We start from the raw sequence: 26,242 nt of genomic DNA, 5'->3' as shown, positions 1-26,242 counted from the left end.
TTGGGACAGAATTGTCTTCACTTGCTCTGGGATCTGAAAGTACATGAGAAGCGAAGCCTTTGGGGTCTTTTATACAGATTTCAAGGTATAGATTGGCCCAGCAGTTGTTGTATATAGCCAGGCCTGGAACCTTTGCCTTCTTGGTCTGAACCTTGGCTGAAGCCCCTACTTCTAGTTGTGTTTTGACTTCCTTAGGGTCTCTGGTATCCTGCCAGTCTCCCACCTCAAGGCTATCTGTTTGGATTCCCCCAAGTATCACACTGTCAAGACTGGTATAACTCTACCCTGATGCCCAAGTCATATCATACTGCCTGTCGCCTGCTCCACATGCTAAAAACAAACTATGGTTCTGTTCGATTATAGCCCTTCTGGACCTCCCAATCCAGCCTACAACTGAAGTCCTAGGATTTGGTCTTGGCTCCTCCTCCTCCCAGCACCTGCCTTTCCGTTTCTATGACCAGTGCCGCCGAGGCAGCAGTGACCCCACAGTGCAGCGCTCTGTGTTTGCATCCGTAGACAAGGTGCCAGGTAAGCCTGACCTCCTGCTAGGGCCTCAGGGTGCTTTCCTGATAGGCCTGCTGGAGGTCTTCCTCTCAGAATCCAGGCTGCTGGATAGAACACGAGTGAGGTACATACCCAAAATGCGGCCTCAGCTTTCCCTTCTTCCGTTGCTTGGGTTTGGTTTTCCAGAGATTTGTTAGGTATGTGAAGAAAGTTTTCAGAATCAAGACTAAAAAGTTTCTTGGAAATTTCTTGGAAATATTTGACTGGTTAGTAATGAGAGTTGTGGAGAGATGTCTTCCTTATTCTAAGATGACTAGGATAGTGTGTGGTTCCTGGTACACTGACAAGGGTAGACACGTGAGGAAGTCCCAGTGCCCACAGGCCTTCTGCTTCTTGTCTGGGAGCAGCTCCTCCCACTTCCAACAGCACTGTCTCCAGCCCTCCTGCCCTCCCGCAGAGGGAAACTTGAGTGGAAAGTTCTGCAAGAGCTGCTTCTTCAGAAGAGCAGCTCTCCCTCCTGATGTGTGGGCCTAAGTACATCCAGATGCACAGGTCCCACAGGCAGGGTGGGGCAGGGCATGAATGGATCTCTTCTCTTGATTATAAACTATAGAAAACTGTACAGGCTCTCCTCTACTCTTAACACTTCCACGTTCAGGGCTCAAACTTGAATTGCAAGTATTAAAAAATAATCTCAAAAGTGATTGTTGATGTTGGAACAACAAAAAGCCATTACAGCCCGCCCAAATCCAAGACCTTGTCCACCTGTGATTTAGTCTGTATTCATCCGTGATTTTACTTATTTCATGAATACCATAATTCTGTAATTTTTCAAATCCAACCAGATTTGATAAAACATAAAGTTGAGTCAGGCATGGTGACCCCTTTAATCCCAGCACTGAGGAAGCAGAAGCAGAAGAATCTGAGTTTGAGGCCAGCCTGGTCTACAAAGTGAGTTCCAGGACAGCCAGAGCTACACAGAGAAACCCTATCTCAAAAAAAAAAAAGAAAGAAAGAAGGGTAGAGAAACCCACAAAAAAAGCTGTCCTGAACAAGGGAGAGCTCATGGACACCAGACTGATAGCTGGGAAACCAGCATAGAACCAACCCAGACCCCCTGAATATGGGTGTCAGTTAGGAGGCCTGGGAAATCTGTGGGGCCTCTGGCAGTGGATCAGTATTTATAGTGGACTTTGGGAGCCCACTCCACATAGAGGGATACTCTCTCACCCTAGACACACGGGGGAGGGCCTAGGCCCTGCTCCAAAGGAAAGGGGATGGGTTAGAGTGTTGGTGGGGAGGAAAGGAGGGAGAGGGAACTGGGATTGACATGTAAAATAAGATTGTTTCTAATTTAAAGAAAAAAATCTGAGGAAAAAAGGAAGGAGAGAGAGAGAGAGAGAGAGAGAGAGAGAGAGAGAGAGAGAGAGAGAGAGAGAGAGAGAGAGAGAGAGAGAGAGAAGACAAGGAAGGAAGAAAGACCAAGGGAGAGGTGGTGCATGACTTTAATCCCAGATCTCAGGAGGCAGAGGCAGGAGGATCTCTGTGAGTTCCAGACCAGCCTGGTCTACAAGAGCTAGTTCCAGGACAGCCTCCAAAGCCACAGAGAAATCCTGTCTTGAAAAAACAAAACAAAAACAAAAAAAAAAGAAAGCTGCTCCTGAAGTAACATGTAAACAATTTCTTGCATGTCCTTCCAGAAAAGTTTGTTTGCATGTCATATATATGTCTTTGCATGTGTCACATATGCCATGTATGTGATTCTTCATTTGATTCTCCACTTTGGGTACTTACTTTGAAGTTAGCACTGTATGTTAACACAAATAATTGACTCATTAACTATTGCCTGATATTCTGTTATATGTCTGGAACAAAGCATTCTCCACAACCATTTTATGTTGATAGATATTCCACCACACCCTACAAGGGAAAGGTTTTAAATCCTGGTAGATATAGCCCTAGGGTCAACAACAACAAAGTCACTATGCAGCCCTTCAGCTGTGACACCTTTCTCTCTGAATGGCTGGTTTAGACTGTGAGATGCGCAGCAACCTGTCTTCAAGCACCCCAGTGCTTGCTCTACCCCAAAAGATGACCCCTACAGACTTCCTAATATATCACAACAGGGGCAACTTCCTCAGTGTGACCAGTACCCACCAACTAGATTTTCTCAGAAATCTACACCTCTCCATTTGATCTCACTGGTCAGGAGGATGTATATATACTCCTATGGAGTCCTTAACAGAGTGCCCCCTCCCCCAGCTTCCCCTCGCTTGGGCAGCCCTCTCATTAATCCTCCATCTCCCTTCAGCACTCCTCAGGGTTGTGGGCTTAATAGCCCTTCATGTGCTTTGAACGTCTAAGGAGTTGAGAGCTTGAGTAGATTATGGCTGTCTGTGTTCATAACAGTAGAAATTGAAACAAAAAAATGCTTTCATAACTACTTGGTAATATATCACATATAAAACATCAAAAGCATAGCTATCTGTGAATGGTAACTCTGTTTGGACTTTACAGTGTAAATCTTAATGCCTGGCACAGTAGCAGTCAGACCTGCCTGGGTGCTTCTTCATCAGTCCATTTATGAAGGAGCCTTCCATGACCTCTGGAAGCTCCTTGGTCACCTTAGAGAGAGCAATACAAAGGGAAAGGGTGACTTACTGTTTACAGGCTACAGAGCACCCCTAGGGAACCACTGCTGTGCCATGGGGTCCTGCCCTGCCTCACGGCCTTTACACTGGCTGCTTTATCTAGGTCTTGGGTACCTGCCTCCCAGAGATAGCCCAAGTTCAGTGTTTGGGCTGCTTCCTCCAAGATCACTCTGCTGGCCACCACACCCTTACCCCATCACACTGTCCTGGTTTATTTTCTCCATAGGATTCAGTTCCTTACCTGGCTGACATGTATGTGTGTGCTTGGATGTGTTTTCTTTTCTCTGTGGAGAATGTCACTATGTGGAACTGTTCTGGTCACCACTTCAGTGCCTGGCAGTGGCTTCATTTGGTATTTTTCAAGTGAACTGTATGACTGCACTTGCTCCTATCGGCCTTGGAACAGGTGCCCTCCATGTTTGTCTGAACACCAAGAAGACAAGGATATCCCATCTAGGACCTCAGGCATCTGGGGGCTTTGTCTGCCTAGAGAACATAAGAGGATCAGGACCCAGACCATCATCAACACCACCATCTAACTTGTGTTGCTGGACTGACTGACATGTATCTCCCAAGCAGGGGTACCTTGGTGATACCTTAGGGTAGCTGCATGTTACAGAACATACCCCCGCCCCCCAACTGCCTTCCTCAGCTTTGCAGAGCCAGACCCAGGAGAGCCAGGTGAAGGGATAGCTGTTGGCCTGTACTCTGCAGCATTCACAGCTACCTTCTGGGGCCTCAGGATGCCACCTTCCAAAATGATACCCCAGGCTGTTGACTAAGGGGATTCTTACCAATCCAAAGGGTGGAAACCAACTCTAGCCTGTGCATGAGCAACTCTCAGGGTCCATTGGGACACACTTCCCTTTCAGTCTGTGTCCCAAGTGATGGATGCACAGGCCAGTGTGACTCTCCTTTAGACTCTGAATTGGATTATATTTGTTGTAATATACTTCCTTGGGAGAAGTAGTGTATAAGCCAGGCTGGGAATTAGCTGCTAGCTACTCTCAAGTGTTTCTTTGTCTATTTGACTAAGAAATTACAAATTCTATGTGTCTATATTGATGTATCTGTTCTGTATTGATGGCTCTTGCCACCCAGTATAAGCTTCCTAAAGCAGAGCTTGGGTCACCTGGTCATGGAGGGAATGTCAGTGGTAGCCAGCATGGGAGCAGCAGCTGTTTGAGGAGTACACCAAGCCCTCACAGCAGCTACTTCCAGAATTTGTCATGGCCAGCAGGATGTGTACAGCATACCCTTGGACCAGTGTTTCCATAAATGCCAGGTGAAGATCCCAGAGCAGAAGGTCTTCCTGACAGACCTTTCTTCTTATGACTGAATTATAGTCCTTACATGGAATATACCACATTTTGCTAATTCATTCCCCCTACTAAATAGACTTTTTGTTTGTTGTAACTAAGGATTTTTATGTGTAGGTTTTAGTTCCAAAGCATATGCCTAGCTAGCAGTGGCCAAATGATTATTTGATGTTTTGAGAACTGCCAAACCATTTTCTCAGTCTTTTCAGCCTTTAGCTGAAATTGTTGTTTATTTTCCATTTGCACCATTGCCGTGCATTGGAATGGAAGGGACTTGTTCTCTAGGCTGTGCTGAGGGGCACAGTTCAGGCAGGAGATGAGCCCAGGGAATGGGTGTGTGTTGTCTTACCATCAGTCAAGCCTGCTATGGGCTGGTCTGTTGTGTTCTGCTCAAGTCTGGCTTTGCACCAGTCAGTCATGGTTTGGGTACCAGCAGAGTCAGATATGGTGCTGTTAGGACTATCCTCTGCTCTCCTCTCTTCTGCCCCAGCTTCCTGCCAGCTTGAGTTGTCTGCTTTGGGGCAGACACTTAAATCGCAGAGGAGGGATTGCTGAGATAGCTCAGTTGGTAAAGTGAAGGCTGCATAAGCAGTGAGAAGCCCAGGGCAATGCTGTGGGGTAGGACAGGCAGATCCTTGAGGCTCACTGCCCGGTCAGTCTAGTTTATTTGATAAGATTGAAGCCAGTGAGAACAGATGGTGTCTGAGGAACAACACTCAAGAGTGTGCTCTGGCGCTGGGCGGTGGTGGCTCACGCCTTTAATCCCAGCACTCGGGAGGCAGAGGCAGGCGGATCTCTGTGAGTTCGAGGCCGGGCTGGACTGATAGCCTCCGAAACAATACAGAGAAACCCTGTCCCGTAAAAACCAAAAAAAAAGAAAAAGTGTGTGCTCTGGCCCCCCACAGGCATGCGCACAGGAACATACACTTGCATACAAATAAATTCAGAGTGTCTGGGGAGGACTGCTGTCCAGGTGTCATCAAAGCAAACAGCCCAGTCTTATCAGTTGCTTGGCGCAGAACAGTTAATAGTTCCCTGGAAGAGCTTGCCATCCCAGGGCACCGCTGGCAGCTGAGTAACCCAGGAGGAATGTAAGGGTGACAGGCAGGGAGTGTCTGTGCTGGGAGCCAGGCACTGAGATCCAGAGTGTTTATATGTGGCCATCAGCCTTGACTCCTTCCCCTTGGGACAACATGTGAGATGCTAATGTCCTCTTGGTGGGAGTTCCCAGAAAGCAGTGTTTGGGGTTGTTGTCTTCCTTGTTTCTGTTATAAAACAGCCAGCTGTCTGCTTCCAGCTCCCTAAGACAAAATACCCTTTCTAGAGTCAGACAGGAAGGAGGCCTACATCCCTGCTCAGACTGGCCTGCACCAGTGAGCTCCAGAAATTTAATTCCTACCATGTTTTTTATTGTTGCTTTTTAAAAAGCAAATTTGATTGAGCTGCTGAACACTTTACAAATTATTTTCCTCTGCTATTCCCAATAGTTCTGTTTCCCTCTGCATGTGTGGAAGTGACCTGCCCAAGGGCACAAGTCTGACTGAGCACCTCAGATGCTGAATCAAGTTTCTCTTAATCCCTGAGTGCGATATATCTGAAATGAACTGCCCTGTCCTACTTTTCAAAATCAAGGCCTAACTACAACCACCTGAGGCCTGCCTGGTCCACGACAAATCCACACCTGTAATCCCAGCCCATTAGAAGTTTAGGCATGAGGTTGAGCCCAGCCTGAACTACACAGAAAGACCCTGCCTCAATCATTAAAAAATGATTGCAGAAATCCTGTCTATTTCTAGAAGTATGGGTTGTGTTGGGGAAAATTGAGTGTACCAGACATATTATAAATGTAATTCTCTCCTCCAGGCAGCTCTCAAAGCTGCATCCCGGCCTACTCCCTCCACAGACTGGAAACCAAAATCCAGACTGACACCTCACAGCTCACAGGAAATAGATTGAGTCTAGACAGAGTGTACCTACCCCTATAATCTGTACCCCACCGTTACACACAGCCTCACAGGAGGGCCATGGTCTAGTCAGAGTGTACCCATCCCTATAATCTGTACCCCACCGTTACACAGACCCAAGTCTTTGTGACAAGACACTGTTCAGAAAAACACTCTCACCAGACCATTTCCAGACCAGGCTAGTGACAGGCTCACTTGCACAATGGTGTTCTCAACCTGCAATGAGAAAAGGCAGAAAGGACACTAGAATTGACCTTGGCAAACCAATAGCAGTTGGGCTATGACACTCATCTCCAAGAGATCACTCTTCAAGAGGTCGGCTTATTCAGTGGGTGAGAGCACTTGCTCTGCAAGCTTGAGGACCTGAGTTCAAATCCCTAGCACCCATGTAAAAAGCCAGGCATGCCAGCATTATGGGGCAGAGAAAAGTGAATTCCACGAGGTTGCTAACCTAGTAAAAAAAGATGAGTTTCTAATTAGTGTGAGACCCTATCCCAAAGCAATTAAACAGAGAGTGAGAGGCAAACTCATGAAGTGCCCTGCCCTTGCCTCCATATGCATGCACGGATCGTATAACACACACAAAAGTCAAGGGTGGGGTGGACCAAGAAGTCAGTCAGGAATCCCTGCTTGCCAGGCCTCTTTTTCAAGGTACTAGGGCAGCCATAAAGAGAAAGCATCAGAAGCTTAGGAGTGGGAGCCTAGAAGGAGCTGCTTTATCAGAGCAGAGTCTGCCTGCAAGGTTCTCCACATGGGTCTCTCTGAGCAGACACAGGAGCAGTTACTCTTTATAGCACTCTGCCTTGTTGAAGACACAGGGCTCAGCCACCCAGCAAAGCAGCCCCCAGGCCTATGCCTTTCCTAAGAGGCAGAGGGAGGGAGAAGCTGAGTTCTCAAGAATTGAATGTTGCTTCATTGCTCAAGAGCATAACCTACCTCAGACCTCCCAGATGACTGTGTGCCCTGTAGCTTTCTGCATTGGACAGTGTCTCAGATGCAGCAGACACTCCCTGCCAACAGTATGGGAAGAGACTGAAATCCTATATTCCTCGCATTTGATCTTGGCTCTGCCTGGCAATGTTTAGGAAGTAAGCCTCTCTGACAGGGCAGAACAGACAGGCCTATGCCAGCATTGTGGCTCAGCAGTGGCTCTGCTACACCTGTGTGTGTGCACTGAATGAAGCCCTGGAGCCAGAGGCTCAGGTCCCGATCCAGCCTCCTGCTTCACCTTACACTTGTTACATAGCCTTAGGGATATCAGTTGCTTAACACTGCTGAACTAACTATGCACTTAGAAATAGCTAGAGTAAAGAAATTTTAATGTATGTATAAGTGTATGTGTTTGTGTCCACAATTGACAACAAAACATGGTGGCGCATGCCTTTAGTCCCAGCAGAAGCAGGTGGGGCTGAGTTCCAGGCCTGCCAGAACTACCAAGTAAGACTTTTGTCTTGAGAAACAAAACAAAAACCATGGAAGACAGATACCATCTTCCTCCTTATGTGTGTAAGAGTTCATCCATCTACCTGCCCTGAGTGTGTCTACTTTCTTAACACAGGTGACATAATATGACAAAGCAAAGTTGCTGTCCCTGTCTGTTGTTGTTAAGGACTGACCCTTGGGGCTCAAAATAATTAAACCCTTTTCCTAGCTGTGAAATCAGAAGGGAACTCAACCATGGCCTCTTTTGTGACACATAGTGCCTCTACTCCTGAGACAACTCAGTCAGCAAAGTGCTTGACACGCAAGCGCTGGGACCCAAGTGTGATCCCCAAAACCCAAAAGGAGGCTACTTGGGTTCAACTGTGGGATGTGATAGAGAGTTAAATTTTATACTCTGACCCAGAAAAGATCTGCCTGAGAGCTTGCGCCTTGCAGAGAGCTAGAAAGGAACAGGGATTCACCCTCTAAGGCCTCACAACAGTTCTAGGAAGCCATCTCATTCCAAGTCTGCCAGTGGGAAATCTGCAGTGGGGAAAGAAGGGCATTTTGCCCAAAGTCATCCACCTTCTGAGTGGCCCTGAACTGGGGTGTCTGCTTCCTTCCCCATTATCCACTGTGTCTTCAGTTCTGAAGACACTGGGTGGCAGAACAGCAAGAAGCCGGTGTGCTACAGGCCCCTGAATTGCCTAGCACTTCACTCCCTCCCTAGTGATCCAAGAGTGGGACACAGGATGTGGCTTGTGTGCATAGAGGAGTACAGCTAAAGGAAGAGACAAACCTGTGTGTTCCACATGGGTTGGCATTCTAGTTTGGTTTCTATTGCTGTTATAAACACCAGACAAAAAGCAACTTGGGGAGCAAAGGGTTTATTTCATCTTACAGCCCATCATCAAGGGAAGCCAGGTCAGGGTCCTAAAGCAGAAATTGAGGCAGAGATCATGGAGGATGCTACTTACTGCCTTGCTCTTGATTACCTTTCTTATACTGAGGGATGGTACCAACCACGGTGTTCCCTCCTGTATCAATTAGCAGTCAAAAAGATGCCCACAATCTGATGGAGGCAATTCCTCAGTTGAGGTTGCCTTGTCCCAGATTTGTCAAGTTGACATCAAGATTAGCCCTCATGGGAGTGTAAGCATGTGCAAGGAGTGATAATGGTGTGGAGGTCAGAGGTCAGCTTTGGTAGTCATTCTTCAGAAACTGTCCACCTTGTTTTCTTGAGAAAGAACATCTCACTAGGACCTAGTACTTACTGATTAGGCTAGGCCAGTGCCAATAAACTTTAATGTTTCTCCCCAACTCCAGGATCACAGGTGTCTGCTGCCATACCAAGTTTTTCTTTAAATATGGGTTCTGGGGATCAAACTCAGGTTCTTTTACTGACTAAGCTATCTTATCCCTGAGAAAATAATTGCTTCTTTTTCTTTTGATGTCAACTGCACACAAAACTATCTGTCCTTAGCAGATACTTAATAACAGAGACAAAGAAATAAAAGTGTGTTTGCAGAAATATACTCTTCTGGCCCTTGCTTTTGTCTGTGAATAAGTGAAGGTTCACCAGGTTCCATATTTTGCCTCAGATATTCTTTGACTAGCTCAAGGAACCCCAGGTTGCTTTCTGGAACAGGGTCTAAGAAACCACTTTTTCATTTCCCAAGAATTAGCCACTGTTCCTACCTTTGCGATCTGAGACAATGAATTGCTGAATAAGTAGTATTGCTGATGTTCAGACAGCTGGGAGGAAAGTTAGGTAATTCACAGGAACTCATTAAGAGTGAGAAGAAAAAAAAAAAACAGCAGAGAGAGATGTGGCAATAACAGCGACAAAGGTCAGGGGTGAGGGCAGGCAGAAGTCCTTGACTTTGACTTATACATGTCCCTTCTGTCTTGGCCTGCCAGAGGAGGAGACTGGCAGGCTTTAAAGGACTCTTTTGACTTCTAAAGAAGTCCTGTGGTGAAAGCACTCACTGTCTGGGGTGAGGAAGGGAAGTGCCTCGAGGCCAGTGCTTACTGAATGCTGGGCTGGGCCTCTGCAGGTGGCCCAGATCAGGGAGGCACACTGGGAGGGAACACTCTACCTGGACCTCAGCAAGCACAGGGTTGTACCAGCCAAGGAGTGAAGAGAAACTGGTTGAGAGCTAGGTAGGGTCAGGTGGCTAAGGGCTTTTGGTGCCTGCTAAAAGATCAGATTTGTCCTGGGAGCAGCTGAAGCCATGAAGGGTTCCAAGACAGCAAAGAATGACAGTCAGAATGCAGGCCACAGTGGACTTTGGCCTCAGGGAAGAAGCCTCTGGTGGGAGCCTCTTCCCAGGGTTAGTGTGCATTCCTCCTGCTGCTTCCCTGTGTCACATAGTGCACTTGCACTATAGGATAGCTTTGTGGTTGTTTGTTTTTTTTAACTGATTTTCTGTAGCCTACGTGGGCCTCAAGCTCATAGCAATCCAATACAGGATTTTATTGCTTTTATAAAGAAACCAAAATGCCCTCTCTTGTCACTCAGAAATATATCTTAAAGGTTTTCTTTACATTAGTCCATAAGAGCACCCTCATTCATTTTTGCATTCACAGTCCATCATCCAGGCTGGGCCCAGAAGTAGCTGGGCAGTACACCTAGCAAGATTCTGAGTCCAGTGAAGTCTATGGTTGAGGCTAGAGAGAAGCCACAGCGATAGCTTGAGCAAAATGTCAGAGAGCCTCCATTTCTGCTTCTTTGAGTGCCCCTTGTGCAGTTAGCTGGCGAGTGCACTTGCTGAGCCCATAATCTGACCCAGCAGTCCTTGCTACTTGTAGAGATTGTTGTGTCTGGGCCTCTGGGAGCTTCAGAGACTGGCCTACCCATGGTTAGGTAGGGAGGGAGACTTGAGATTACATTTTCTCTGGTCCTTGTGCTGTGATTTGCAGATTCTTGGGATTTTTTTTAACTCCTATACTGTGATCAAAACCAGAATCTAGGCACTGAGCCACAGTCCCTAATACCATTTTCAATTCTTTCTTTTTTGAGGCAGGGTTTTTTTGAAATTGTCTAGGCTGTCCCAAACATTCAGTCCTCTTTCCTCAGCCTCCCAAGTATCTGAGATTACAGATAGGCTTCACCATGACTAGCATCTCCCTGGTTCTTTTTTCTCTATAGCTAACATCTTACTGGAATACGTTTGTATTTGTATTCCATCTTACTGCTTCCATTTGTATAAATGTGCTTTAATTAAAAATACACAGGAGCATGTGTGTATATAAATTCTGTTTGTTTGGGTTTGTTTTGTTTTATGGAGCTAGGGGTTGAACCCAGGGCCATACACATTACAGACAAGTACCCCACTGAGTTATATTCCCAGCCCCTATGATTATTTTTAACACCTTGAATTCTCAAAGGATTGAAAGTCAGTATTACCTGAGTATGACAAGAATAGCTGTTTCACGGCATCTCTTCATACTTAAAAAAGCATCCTTCAGCCTATGAACTAGGACTGACACTGCTTTACAGTTTCTGTGAGCCCTGTTGGGGGCTGCGTCCTAAAAAGTCACCTGCTCAGGTTCCACTTGGAAGTGACAAAAGTAGAAGCCAGGCATGGTGGCACACACCTGTGATTCTAGCACTTGGGATACTGGAGCAGGAGGGTCACACAGTTGAGGATAACCTGGACTACATAATGGAGTCCAAGCTGGCATGGACCACAGGACAAAAGCTTGTTTTAAAAAAATCAAAACAAAATTGAAAGTGCAATTTGGGGAACAGATGCCCCAGTGGTGGCATACTAGGTGGGGCTGTGATTTGTAGGTGTCCTCAAAGACTCAAGGTGTGGCATACATATAGTATCCCAGAATAAAAATCACAGGCTGGAGATGTGGCTCAGCTGGTAGAGTGTCTGCCTAGTGTCCATAAAAACCCAAGTCCTATTCCCAGCACAACATAAGCCAGGCATGATAGCATGGGACTGCAACCCTATCATTCAAGGAGGTAGACCGCAAAATTTAAGGCCATCCTCAGTTATATAGTTCAAGGCCAGCCTGAACTATTTGAAACCTTCCCTAAAAAACAAATCTTTGTTTTATACACTAGACTACTTATATAAAATAAGGAGTGTAGCCAGGTGTGGTGACTCACTCCTTTACTCCCAGCACTCAGGCAGATCTGTGAGTTCAAGGCTACCCTGTTCAACATAACAAGTTCCAAGACAGCCAAGACTACACAAAAAAACCTTGTCTTGAAAACTTGAAAAACCAAGTAATAGTGGTAGTAGTTAGTAGTAGTAGTAGTAGTAGTAGTAGTAGTAGTAGTAGTAGTAGTAGTAATATGAGAGGAATACAAGAGAATGTAATATGAAGGCTAATGTAATATTGTCAACATGACAGGACCTAGCATCACCCTGTAGGCATGACTCTGAAGAGATATCTATCTAGATTAGGTTAGCCTCTAAAGGGATATCTATCTAGGTTAGGTTAGCCTCTGAAGGGATATCTAGATTATGTTTGCCTCTGAAGGGATATCTAGATCAGTTTAGCCTCTGAAGGGATATCTATCTAGATTAAGTTAACTTCTGAAGGGTTATCTATCTAGATCAGGTTAGCCTCTGAAGAGATATCAATCTAGATCAGGTTAGCCTCTGAAGAGATATCAATCTAGATCAGATTTGCCTCTGAAGGGATATCTAGATCAGTTTAGCCTCTGAAGGGATATCTATCTAGATTAGGTTAGCTTCTGAAGGGATATCTATCTAGATCAGGTTAGCCTCTGAAGAGATAATCTATTTAGATTAGGTTAACCTCTGAATGGATATCTGTCTAGATCAGGTTAGCCTCTGAAGGGATATCTATCTAGATCAGGTTAGCCTCTGAAGGGATATCTAGGTTGAGCTAATTGAGGTGAGAAGATTCACCTTAACTGTGGGTGGCACCATTCTGGGAGCTGGGATCCTGAACTAAATGAAAGGAGAAAGCCAACTGAGAGCATCAGCGTTCATCTTTCTCTTCTCCGACTGAATCCAGCTGCTTCACTCTTGCCATCATGATTCGCATGCCATGGTGGGCTAAGTGAAACTGAGCCCTTTCTTTAAGTTCCCCTGTCGGGTTGTTTTAATCTGGCAGTTGGAAACATAGATAAAATGTGTGGTGCCATTAGTCCCACATGTACAGCTGGGCAAGCAAGACTCAGAGAGCAACATCAGAGGCTCGGAGCAGGGCCTGCTTCTAGTCTTCTACTGACTTCCTGGGAAACATTTTACCTCCTGCCCTTTGTTCTTCCCTTTCCTGCTAAGTGGGTTTCAGGGTTCTGCAGAGCCTCTGAGATAAAACACCTTTTGTTGTGGCTTTCTCAGCATGGTGACCTCACAGGTAGCAGTTAGGTCTCAGATGCCTGGTTCCACATACACTCCAGTCTCTTGGATTGGCAGGTTCCTCATAAACCTTGGGGACAGCCAAGTGGCAGGTGCTCATGGAATGAGCCTTCCCTAAATACCCCTGGACCTCATGGAAAAATGTCTTTACTTCCCCCCTCCCCTAGACCCAGCCAAAAGCCCCAGGAAATGCACATCAGGTCAGAGTAGCTAGCTTGATGGACTGACTGCTTATGTCCCCGTCTCTATGACCTGTTCTCTCATCTCTGCCCTGTCAGGCAAAGGAGCCTTTGAGCTGGCCAGCAGAAAGCACCTACCAGAAGTGCTGGACTCAACAGCTGAAGGCTACCATTTGAGCACCTGTTTGGCATGAGTGCATGTCACTGTACTGTTCCCACAGTCCCCTCTCTCTGCCCAGGAAGCCATGCAAAGAAAGATGACTGAGTCCCACTTCCTAGAGTTAGGTCCCAAATTAAAGTTCACACCTGCTGTTAGATGTCATGTGAAGTTCTGTAGAGCGTGAGCCTGGTGTCCTCTGTCCACAGATGTCATGTGAAGTTCTGTAGAGCGTGAGCCTGGTGTCCTCTATCCACAGATGTCATGTGAAGTTCTGTAGAGCGTGAGCCTGGTGTCCTCTGTCCACAGATGTCATGTGAAGTTCTGTAGAGCGTGAGCCTGGTGTCCTCTGTCCACAGATGTCATGTGAAGTTCTGTAGAGCGTGAGCCTGGTGTCCTCTGTCCACAGATGTCATGTGAAGTTCTGTAGAGCGTGAGCCTGGTGTCCTCTGTCCACAGATGTCATGTGAAGTTCTGTAGAGCGTGAGCCTGGTGTCCTCTGTCCACAGATGTCATGTGAAGTTCTGTAGAGCGTGAGCCTGGTGTCCTCTGTCCACAGATGTCATGTGAAGTTCTGTAGAGCGTGAGCCTTAGCATCCTCTTCTGGAGTAGACATGCAGCTGTGCCAGCGCTTTATAGAACCACTGACCTGGGGTCATAATGAGAAGGGAGTTGGCTCAGGTGCAAAAGGAGTACAGCTTCACAGAGCTAAACAATGCAACATAAAAGAATGCAACACATCTTTTCATTATTAAACAAATTTCTTCCACAGCTAATGGGAGATGTCTTTCTATAAGTATGTTTCTCTTATTGGTTGGTGAATAAAACACTGTGGCCAATAGAACAGCAAGATAGGTGGGTCTAGGAGATGAGGAGAATTCTGGGAGATGTAGGCAGAGAGGAGTCGTCATGTGACCCCTGGAAGAGAGAACTCAAGTGAGGCATTCTCCGGTAAGATAAGACCATGTAGAAATACATAGATTAGTAGTTATGGCTTAATAATGAAGACAGAACTATCCAATAAGAAGCCCTAGTCATCAGCCAATAATTTCATAATCAATATAAGTCTCTGGGTGTTCATTTGGGACTGACAGGGCTTCCAGGAAAGAGTGCTTGTAACACACAGCAAAAACAAATGTAACACATCTTAAAATACTATTCCACAATAGCAGCCTGCATCAGGAAGTCCTGGGCAGGACCAAGTCCACTCGGTTCTCATGTCTTCAACTATGTAGTGTAGTTGTTTCACACACTACACTACATAGTGTCATAGGGACAAATAGCTGTGTGTTCGTTTTATATGAGGTTTCTCTGAGGCTCAGACTGGACAGCTGCCTTGCTCTTCAGCTACCAGGCCTGCTCAATTCAGCCCAGCATGGCCCTCATTTTAGGACTCGTTCTCCTAGTAGACACATTGGGCCTTCCTCTGGTTGTTCCTCCATGGCATCCTAACGATAGTCAACAGGGTAAGCAAGGTGCCCATCAGCTTGTACCCCATGGCAGCAAAGAAAGGCTAATCCTCTCTTAGTCCTGAGAGCTCAGCCTGCTCCACCAGGGTTCAGGTAACCAGGCTTCAGGAAGCAGAGTCAAGCCAGGTGTAATAGCAGACACCTTTAATCCCAGCACTCAGGAGGCAGAGGCAAGCAGATTTCTAAGTTCAAGGCCAACTTGATCTACAAACTGAGTTCCAGGACAGCTAAGGCTACACAGAAAAAAAAAAAGAAGTATTTCCAACCTGTAGGATGTTCCTCACTTGAGGCCTTATGCAGGGCCAGCCAAGCTTTATTATTATTATTATTATTATTATTATTATTATTATTATTATTATTATGTTGAATACAGGCATGCTCCATTGTAGACAGAGTTTTTTCATGTCCCACCAGGGCAGTTCCTAAATAACCACACAGAGACTTATTAATTATAAATGCTCATCCCATAGCTTAGGCTTGTTGCTAACTAGTTCTTACATTTCTTATCTGCACTCTACCATGTGGCGATACCTTTTTTCAACACAGTATGTTCATCTCCTGCTTCCTCTACATCTGGGTGGCAGCCCCCATTACCAGCCCTTCCTCTTCCCAGTGTCATCTCAGTTTGGCTCTCCCGCTCAATCTCTTCCTGCCTAGTTATTGGACAGTCAACTCCTTTATTAAACCAATCAGAAGGTACCTTGACAAAGACACATCTTCACAGTGTACAAAAAGATTATTCCATAACATTTCTCCCTTTTGTCTAATTAAAAAGGGTATAATATTACCTAATAATAGGGACATCTGGCTGCCTGGACAGTCACCCAAAGTTCCTCTACAATGTTAGGACATCCATCATGGGCCTATAGGTGTAGTATATCTGACAGATATTTCTAAGAAGCAGAGAATGTTGAAGTACTGTCCTTCCTTGTCTTGGCAAAGTTTGGGAGTCACTTTCTTTTGCATCCTGCTGGTCCAGTTTGGACAGTACACTGTCAGCAATTGAGGCAAGGGTAGTTTTTTGTTTTGTTTTTTTTGTTTGTTTGGTTTTTTTTTTTTACCAGTGGCTAGCTTTTGCCACAAAGAAAACAAACTCCATATGGAGTTTCTTTGATGCCCATCATCGTTTTTGAAGTAAATTTGTACTGCCAGGAATAGACATAGTGCACTGTCATGAAAAGCCTTATGTTATTAAAACATTTTAAATGCCACATTCTGTAGGTCTTGGAAGAGTTTAAAGATAATCTCTCTATATAAGTATTTCTTTTTAACCTTGAAAACATACCTAACATGACTACAAGTTTGATCATCATAGATGACTATTAACCTGTATTTCTTAATTAGACATTACATTTTAATGAGCTGCATAAGCACAATACCCCAAACAAGAAGAGAAACATATGTACAGTATAACAAAAATAACTTTAAATTTGTATCAATAAGCCAAGATCCATACCAACGTAAAATATTTTGAGGTTAATAGTTGCTTTTTGGATTAAAGTTAATTCAATAAACTACGCTTTGACCTCATAATTCCTATATTATACTCCCTTTTTCCTTTAGAAAGAGATGTTTGAATTTGTTTAACTTTTTTAAAACCATAACCAATAATGACTTGTAATCAGCCCCCACTATATGATGACAAACATCCATAATCCATCTTTTGAGAATGTATGCATTGTTTTCTCTAGACTTCTTCCTGTTGTCTGGGGGTGCTAGCATCTTTGGGTGAACCTTGAGATAATCAGGATAATGGTTAAGTCTTGACTGGAGCAGTCAGTGAAGCTGGATTATCTCAGCCAGCACTCTTAAAGCTGTTCTGGATATAGAACTCTGAAGAAACTGTGCCACAGGTGCTCTGAGATATTGGATCATCTGGGCCATCCATTTTTTATGTCTGCTCTTCTTGTTCTGAAAATACTTAAAATTTTGAAGGTACCATACATATCTGAATTAATACATGTATAGATAGTGTGTTGTATACAAGTTATCCAAAGTTGATTTTTGTTTGTTTGTTTGTTTTATGTTTGAATAGGTAAAATATGGATTACGTGTTTTGTAGCTTTATGTCTGTAGCTAGGATTTTCAGGGGATCTTCCTCGATCAAACCTGATCATCTTCAACCTTGAATGAATCCACAGCCTTTCACTTTCTGTGGGAACAAAAGCATAACCTCTTCCCCAAAGCAATACTTCCATTTTGAAGTTAAGACATTTTTAAAAATATATAGGTTGGTTTAATCCAGCAGCCTCCCTAATCCCAGGTATTTTAGCAGCTGCTGCTCGTTCATCAGCAATCAAAAATTTAAAGACAACACAATAACATACAGAATCCAGACTCCCCAAGTATTTTCCATCTTTATGTGACTTTTTTCTTTTATATTACCTTATTCCTTTTGTAGAGACTTTATTTTGTAACTATTCTTTTTTTCTATGACTGTCTATATCATTTCTCCATTCATTCTCTAACCCATGTACATTTTTTAAACATACTGTAATCTGTTTAGAAGTTTCTTTTGTCTGGATATGTCTTTATTGCATATCTGTAATCTTTTCTGTCTGCATGAGCAAAACTAAAACCACTGCCCAGCTTAGCTCGTGGCATGCTGACAGGTGGCTCTTCCCCACTTTGCTCAGTGAGACATAGCCTCATGGCGGAGGTACCAGCAGGAGCCACATTTATTGCCCCAACTCTGGAAAATTCTTGGGTCCATGCTACCAGTAGCACACTGTCTGCTACCCATAAACTCCATTTAAGTGCTTCATAGCAGGACCTCTTAAAAGAGCCATGCCTCTGTTTGCCACTAGCACCAAGCCTACCCAAGAAAAGATAGTCACTAGGAAGTGGCATTTGGCTCTGTGTTTCAAACTTTGTTTTAAAACTTTCTCAGGCTTTATGTGGATATATGTGGCCCCTGGCATTTGGCACTATTAGTAGGCATAGTTTTGTTTGTTTGTTTTTTGGGTTTTTTGTTTGGTGTGTGTGTGTGTGTGTCCCAACAGTCAGTTCTTTCCTGCCTGCTGGCTCCAAAATAAACCACAGAGACCTATTATTAATTATAAATGCTCAGCCAATAGCTTAGGCTTATTGCTAGCTAGTTCTTACATCTTAAGTTAACCCATATTTCTTATCTATTCTCTATCATGTGGTATCACCTTTTTCAACATGGCATATTCATCTCCCACTTCCTCTGCGTCTGGCTGGCAACTCATCTGACCTTCTTCCCAGCATCCTCTCAGTTTGACTCTCCCACCTAATCTCTTCCTGACTAGCTATTGGCTTTAAACCAATCAGAAGGCACCTTGACAAAGACATATCTTCACAAAAGATTATCCCATAACAGCTCATGCCATAGAGTGCATGTGGAGTCAGCAGGCACTTCTGTGCCTTTACATGGGTTCCAGGGATCAGATGTGCATGGTAAGTGCTTTAACCTGATGAACCATCTTGCCAGCTCTGCCCCATTAAACTTGTGGGGAGAAATCAATTAAAGCTTGATGGGAGTGTCACTGATGGATTTAGAGGCCTCCAGTCTCCTTTACTGGCCATCAAAGCTTGAGAACTGGATAGAAGGATGTTTCCTTGACTTCCTTGTATGTGGCTTCATGAGAGGACTCCTGATAACCATTTCAGTGACTACACTGGCCTGTCAGTCCTTCCTAGCACCTGATGTGGTTACCCTGGCACAGGACATTGTATAACTGAGTTCCCTCTTCCCGTGGACCTAGCAGAGCCATGGGGCCGGTTGATAGCCTCCCTTTTGTATAGCAGTGTGCTCCCTCACATGCTTGGCATAGAAGGGAGCCTAGGTGTTAGAGTAGGACACAGAAACCCTAGATCCACTTTCAGTAGTGGCAGTGCAGTGGTGGTTAGCAAAGTCACACATGGGCACAATTCTCTATCACTCTCTGTCCCAAAAACTGGAGAGGGGAAGATTCTAGCAATGGTTCTTAACCTTCCTGATGCTGTGACACTTTATGGTTGTGATAATCCCCAACCATAAAATTTATTTTTCATTAATACATCATAACTGTAATTTTGCCACTGTTATAAGGCATAATGTAAATTTTTTGGAGATAGATTTGTCAAAGGAGTCACAACTCACAGGTTGAGAACCACTATTCTAGATTATGCTTCCCTCGGGAGTTGGTGGTATCTGGGAAGGGAACACCTAAACACAGTAGCAGCAGTCCAGTCTGCACTGGGATGGTGGGATGCACAGGGGAGGAAGGTTAATACAGTGTGACAAGGAAGATAACATGGCCAAGATGTGACCACCACATGTACCTGGGTCCTCAGAAGGTATCTGGAATGATGGTAACTGTTCAGAATTTATCAGAAGTCTCTCTATGTAGCCCTGGCTGTCCTGAAACTCAACATGTAGACCAGACTGTCCTCAACTTATAGAAATCCCCTGTTTCTGTTCCTTAGTTCTGGGATTAAAGACATGTGTCATCAGGCCTGGTTCAGCTGTTTTCTTGAAGGAGTAAATAGTAAATATTTTAGATTTGTTAGAAACAGATGGTTTCTGTAACTAAGAAACAGCTAATATGTAAGCAGATGGAGAGTTGGGTCCAGTAAACCTCTGGCGGAGATGGGCTTGGCACCTTTCTTACTTAGGATTTCTATTGCTGTGAAGAGACACCATGACCATGGTAATTCTTATAAAGGAAAACATTTAATGGGTAGCTTACAGTTCAGAGGTCTAGTCATTATCATGGTGGGACATGGCACATGCAGGCAGACATGGCGGGTTCTGGAGAGGCAGCTGAGAGTTCTACATCTTGTGCGGGCTAACAGGAAATAGTTTGTCTTGCTGACTTGATTTGAGCATATATGAGACCTCAAAATCCACCTCCACAGTGATACTCTTCCTCCACCAAGACCATACCTACTCCACCAAGGCCACATCTCCTAATTGTGCCACTCCCTATGGGAGACATTTTCTTTCAAACCATCACATTCCTCTCCCTGGCCCCCAAAGGCTTGTAGTCACATCATAATACAAAAATGCATTCAGTCCAACTTCAAAAGTCCCCACAGTCTCTAACAGTCTCAAACTTACTTAAAAGTCTGAAGTTCAAAGTCTCTTCTGATAGTCATGTAATCTCTTAACTGTAGTCCCCTGTAAAATCATAATCAAAAAGCAGATCACATAACTACAACATATAATGGGACAGGATATACATTACCATTGTAAAACATAAGGAAGAGAGCATAATGAGGAAATACTGGACCAAAGCAACACCAAAACCATCTGGGCAAACTCTAAACTCTGCATCTCCATGTGATGTCAAAATGCTCTTCAGATCTCCAACTCCTTTCAGCTTTGTTGACTGCAGCACAGTTCTCTTTCTTGGGCTGTTTCCACTCCCTGTTAGCAGCTCTCCTCAGCAGGTATCCTATGACTCTGGCCTCTCTAACATCTTGGGGTCTCCAAGGCAATCCAGGCTTCAGCTTCACAGCTCCATGCAATGGCCTCTCTGGGCCTCCATGCAGGGACACCCCTGACACATGCCTGGCCTCAACAGATTTCCTTAGTCATGGAGGGAAATTCCATAACTCTTTTCTTTTATCCTTGACTCTAAAGCCAGAACCATGTAACCAAAACTGCCATGCTCTGCTGCTTGCTGGTGCTGGAACATGGCCCCCTCATTCAATTACATCTTCACCAGCTTTCTGTTTCCCATAGTTTCCTTCACTGCCTAAGCTTGGCTGATCTAGAACTTGCTCTGTAGACCAGGCTGGCCTCAAACTCAGAGGTCACCAGCCTCTACTTCTGGAGTGCTTGGAGTATAGGCATGCATCACCACACCCTGCTCTAAACTTTTCTTTAATTCCTTTTCACCAGTTGGAGATTTAGCTGGGTGGCAACTTGCCCTGATGGTACCATTCCACTCACTGATGCTCCTTTTCTCCTCAAATTGTACATTTTGTAACTTATTCTGTTCAGCTTGCTCATTTTCATTAGAGATCTTCATCAGAGTTAACACTGATAACCAGAAAGAATCTATACTAGACTGTTTTGAGATTTCCTCTGTCAATGAAATTACTCCAAAACTCTTAACTTTAGTCACAGGCAGACTTCAGACAAGGGCAGAAAGCAGCCACATTCTTCACCAAAATAGCACAAGACTGGTCTCTAGGCAACATACTAACATTCTTCTCCTCTGAAACCTCTTGATCCAGGCACCCACAGTTCAAATCACACTCAGCACCACTGTCTGCCATGGCCCATTAAACCACTGAAAGTGTTCAACTGCTTTTCTAATCCACAGTCCTAAGGTCCATATTCCTTCACAAAAACATGGTCAAGCCTATCACAGCAATACCTCACTCCTGGTACCAACGTTTGTCTTAGAGTTTCTATTGCTGTGAAGAGACACTATGACCTGACAACTCTTATTAAGAAAAACATTTAGTGGGGTGACTTACAGTTTCGGAAATTGAGTCCATTATCATCATGGACTCAGCATGAAGGTAGACATGATCTGGAGAAGTAGCTGAGAGTTCTATATCTCGCACAGACAACAGGAAATGGTGTATCTTACTGGGCATGGCTTGAGCATATATGAGACCTCAGAGCCTGTATCTACAGTAAAAACACTTCCTCCAAAATGACCACATCTACTACAACAAGGCCACACCTCCTAATAGCTCACTCTTGGTGCCATTTTCTTTCAAACCACCACAGTACCCTGGTGGGAAAAATCCTTTTAAGGTTTATGTCCATCTGTGTGTCTCTTGTACTGGAAGCCACCATAGGTTCCCATCTATACCGTATTCTGGTATTCCCTGGGAGAACGGTGTACAACTCTGTCTCTTCCTCCTAAGATGCCAGCAGTAAAATAATGATTGTATTGAGCTCACTGGCAGAACATGGGTGAAGAGTTACTGACAAATGTGTAAGTGATCTCAAAGCAGCTGCATTGGAAAGCCTTTGTCCAGCATGGATGATGGCTTCCTCATAACCACATAGATAGAGCCCCCTTCACTTAGGCTTCCCATAACTACATATTCTATCCTCTCCTAAGACCCCTATGCCATAAGCAATTAAGGCATACAAATGACTAGGAAGAGTGGCCAGACTCTCAGGCAAGGGTCCAATGACTCTCCCCTGCCTTTTCCTTATAGGAGGGAAAGTCAACAATCTGTAGGCCAGGGAAGCCCCCTTGCCTACTCAGTACCTCTATAGCACACAATGTGCTCCACATTGTTTCCTCCTCTTCTTCTCCCCTCCACATCCTGCCCAAACCATTATTCAACTGTAAACTGTGGAGAAGGTAGATCTGGGCTTTGTATAATGCTAAATTCCAGCTCCTAGAATCTAGGACCTGGCCTATCCCAGGCATCTTGGTGGTGTTCAGTAAACCCTGGGTAGATATATGGATCAGTGCTCTCACATAGAGGAAGATGGGGAGGAGATAGGTGGCTGGGAGAAGGATGGATGGAATGATGGATATATAAAGGAAGTGGATGGATGGGTGAATGGATGAGGAGGGAAGGAACCAGCAAAGCTTTAATACTCCATTATTTGTCTCCTTGTATGTGTCAGTATTGTTCACTGTAAACAAAGCAGATCAGTCCCTTTGGATCATGGAGGCTCTATGGCCACCATAGAGGCTCAAGAATTGTCCATCATGATTAGTACTCTGGAATGCTGTTCCAAGAGCTGAAATAATAGTCAGGAAAGCACTGTTACCTGGAGCTAGGGTTCAGGAAGACTGCTCTGAGGTGAAGGGGCAAATCCAGGTAGCATATGTCCCAGATGAGGCTCTGCATACAAGAAAGTTATTGGCCTCCAGCAAATGAGAGCCTTGCTGCCTATGTGATGCTCCTGCCACCACTACAACTGACCAGAGAACTCCCTTTGCCACCATCGTTGCGACCAGATAAACTGGCCTAAGGTGATTATCACTCTTCTTTCCCTTCAGCCAAGAGCATTGAGTACCTCCTGGCCTGGTTCTGTGCTGAGTCCTGTTGGAGGGAATGTTCCTGAACTTGGCCTGACTAGAAGAACGAGATACTCAGGCCATGTACAAGAAAATGAGTGACAAAGCAGGGCAGGGGAGACGGGCACATCTGACTTGCTCACAGAGGTGATGCAGTGGCCATCCCCCACTACAGGTTACATCAGAACTAGATAACTGAAAATATCCCAAGTGGATTGTGGTGGAGAACATTGTATCGGGTGGATATAGTGGCATGCACCAGTTATTCCAGAACTCAGGAGGTGAGATAGGAGAATTGCCAAGAGTTGAATCTAGCCTGGGCTACACAGCAAATCTCTTTCTCCAAAAAACATTATCAAAAATACCATTCCAACTAGCTGGGCTGTCATAAAGCCACCACCAGGCTGCATACACACTCATCTGTGTCCCATTTAAGTCACATTTTCCTTAAAGGCATCCAAATATGAAAAAAGAACTTGGAATCTATTTTGCATTCCCAAACAATCTGGAAACCTTGATGCAGTCCAGACTCACCTGGCACCCTTTCTCTTCTAAATTTACCTTTTTCCATTTCTTTTTAACTCTGATGAAAAATCCTCTGTTCTTACTGGTAAGAGCCTCCTGTTCCTTCTCATTCCTGTAAGTCACAGTGAATTTGTATTTCATACCTTTCCAGAAGTCTGTTGGTTGTGGTCTAACCTCAGAAGCATGGCTTCTGGGAAGGGCATTAGCTCTACCCTGTGAGCGTTAGTGAGAGCTCAGAAACACGCACGAAACTGTGGGTGTGGGACAGAAGACAGTAGCTGGGGGTACCTGATCACTGCTCTGGAAGCAGATCCCGGGTCCTGAGACAGTGTACCAGCAGTGGCTTTTTAAAGATGACTCTAAGCCCATGGAGGCAGTTAGGGCTGGGTGCATGGTAGATAGAGGCCAAGGCTCAGAGCCTACAGAACACCATACCGTGCTCCCAGTGACAGTTTTCTGAGATTTTCTGCAAACCAGCTGAAATGCTTATCTGCACAGTGATATTTGACATGAATAACTTCAGGGAGGTAGGATTCATTTTTCTAGTGGTTTTAGGGGATTCAGTCCATCGTGATGAGGAGGGAAGCTTACCATATGGCAGACAGAGACCATACCTGGGCCAAGAAGATCACTTTGTGAGTAAAGGTACCTACTACTAAGTTTGATGATCTAAGTTTGATTGTCAGAATCCACATGGTAGGAGAAAACTGATCCTTCACTCATGCTGCAACATGGGCGTGTACACATGCATATTTATATGCATACAAATAAGAGAGAGAATGCCTGTACTACAGGTTCCCCCTTCCATCTGCCCCCCCCCCGACTATAAGATAGAGAATGTAGATTTCGGCACATCTCCCCCTGTTACTTAATTGTCTCAGAAATATCATCACAGACACCCCCAGAGTATATCTTACTAATCTCTTGGGCCTTTCTCATTCCAGTCAAGATAAGCCATCATATGAACACTAAGTCTCAAGGATCCAGTCACTATCCAGTGTTAGCATGGGTGATAAGCTTAGAACCTGTGTCTGTCTGTCCCCCATTATGGCACAGAGTGTTCTGGGTATAGCAAAGCTGTTCACCTTGAGGTCACAGGATGTTGGTCACAAGAGAGTTGGGAAAGAGGAAAGAGATGGAATCTACCCATAAAAGGCACATCTCACCTCCTGCAGCCCATTCAATTCACACTTTACTAATGGATTAATCCAGTATTGGGGTGAGAGCCCCATTATCTTCTTTCCTATGATGATCTGCCTCTGACCATTGCTTCGCAGAACAAGCCTTCAATATACAAGTCTGTGGGAGATACTTCATATCCATGCCTTTGTCTCCAAAGCTCTGCTGTGCCTGTTTCTCAACACTTGGACTCAGCACTTGGATTCCCCCACAATGTTGTGTCCTCCCTCGGGGTGGCCATGAAAACACAGTTTTCTCCCAAGATATGGAGCAACTCAGATGATGAGCAGAGGGCTGGCAGTCACCTCAATTGTAACTAGCAGTGGGCCTCCATATCTGACAGGTGATATGCCCTGCATACAGGCCCCCAGGAGTCCCCAAAGGAGCCTCTGCTGCACGCAGGAGGCAGGATGTGCTTCTGTCCAAAGAAGTGCTCTGGCGATTATTTATTAATTGAGAAAGGGAAGAAAAAAATAATAGGGTTTCCTGGAAAGGGATAAAAGTTCAATATGATAAACTCCCGAAAAGCAATCAAAGGCCAGAGAGGGCAGAAAAATAAAGGACAGAGAGAGCAGGAGAGATGATGAATCAGAGTGGGGCACGTTAGCTGTCAGGGAAGGGACTGTATTTCATAGCCGTGGGGTGCAGGGCAGCACTGCTGAGCCGCCAGTGGGAGCATGCCAGGGCTGCAGGGTGGGGAGGCAGCTCTCCCCACAGAGGTCACCAAGCCCTGGGATGAGCTGCCATGATAGGAACAGATGGACCAGTCAGCTGTTTCATGTGACTACATGCCCCCATCATGCTTTAATGAGTGAACACAGAAAATTTCCTATGAAACTGCAACTTCTGGCAGCTCCCTCCCAAACACCCATCCACCATGACAAGAGAGGGCTGGAGACACTGCAGTTCCCATCCCTGCCTTCTCTGGGCTTCCTTTTTCTCATTAACCCCCCCTCCATTTCTCCTTTCCTCCTCTCTCTCTCTCTCTCTCTCTCTGTGTGTGTGTGTGTGTGTGTGTGTGTGTGTGTGTGTGTGTGTGTGTATGTGTGTGTGTGTGTGTGTGTTGCCCATGAGGTTCATAAAAATACTAAAACAGGCTGGGGGGATGACTTGGTGGGTAAAGAGCTTGCTGTGCAACTATGAGGACCTGAGCTCAAATCCCTAGCACTAGCACCTATATAATAAGGTGGTATAGTGGCATACCTTAGCGTTGGAGACAGCAGGAGAGTAGTGTAGACAAAACAATACCTAGAACTCACTGGCCAGCCAGCCTGGCTAATCCATGACAGGTTCAGTAAGAAATTCTGTCTCAAAACATAAGATACGGAATGATAGAGGAAGACACCCAGCATCAACCTCTGGCCTGCATACATGTATACATATAAACAACACACAAATACACATACTTTATACACAAACACATACACAGATACGTTACAAAGGACACTGCAGTCTTTGATTGTCCTTCCCAATTGCTTCTACCCCTTAAGACCCCACATTCAGAATTTGGCTGTTCCTTTTCCAGACCGTTCTCCGTGTAGCTGCATTATGTGGGAGCACGCATAGCCCA

At 45.0% G+C, this 26,242-nt stretch overlaps 1 protein-coding gene across 11 annotated transcripts in view; it reads left to right on the top strand.

Moving 5' to 3' along the window:
- Clec16a (C-type lectin domain containing 16A) overlaps positions 1 to 26,242 on the top strand; it is a 228,509-nt gene that overhangs the window by 158,268 nt on the left and 43,999 nt on the right. For all 11 annotated transcript variants that reach the window (XR_005878100.1, XM_040748096.1, XM_040748092.1 and 8 more), the window contains one exon: positions 364 to 528. Coding sequence is in view for 10 of the 11 variants with exons in the window: in XM_040748096.1 (XP_040604030.1) it covers positions 364 to 528 (165 nt within the window). In the remaining variant the exon portion in view is untranslated. The remainder of the gene's footprint in view (positions 1 to 363; positions 529 to 26,242) is intronic.

This window comes from Mesocricetus auratus, unplaced genomic scaffold (genome assembly GCF_017639785.1).
Source record: "Mesocricetus auratus isolate SY011 unplaced genomic scaffold, BCM_Maur_2.0 Super-Scaffold_100007, whole genome shotgun sequence".
Classification (NCBI taxonomy): domain Eukaryota; kingdom Metazoa; phylum Chordata; class Mammalia; order Rodentia; family Cricetidae; genus Mesocricetus; species Mesocricetus auratus.
This window is presented reverse-complemented; position numbering and strand designations above follow the sequence as displayed.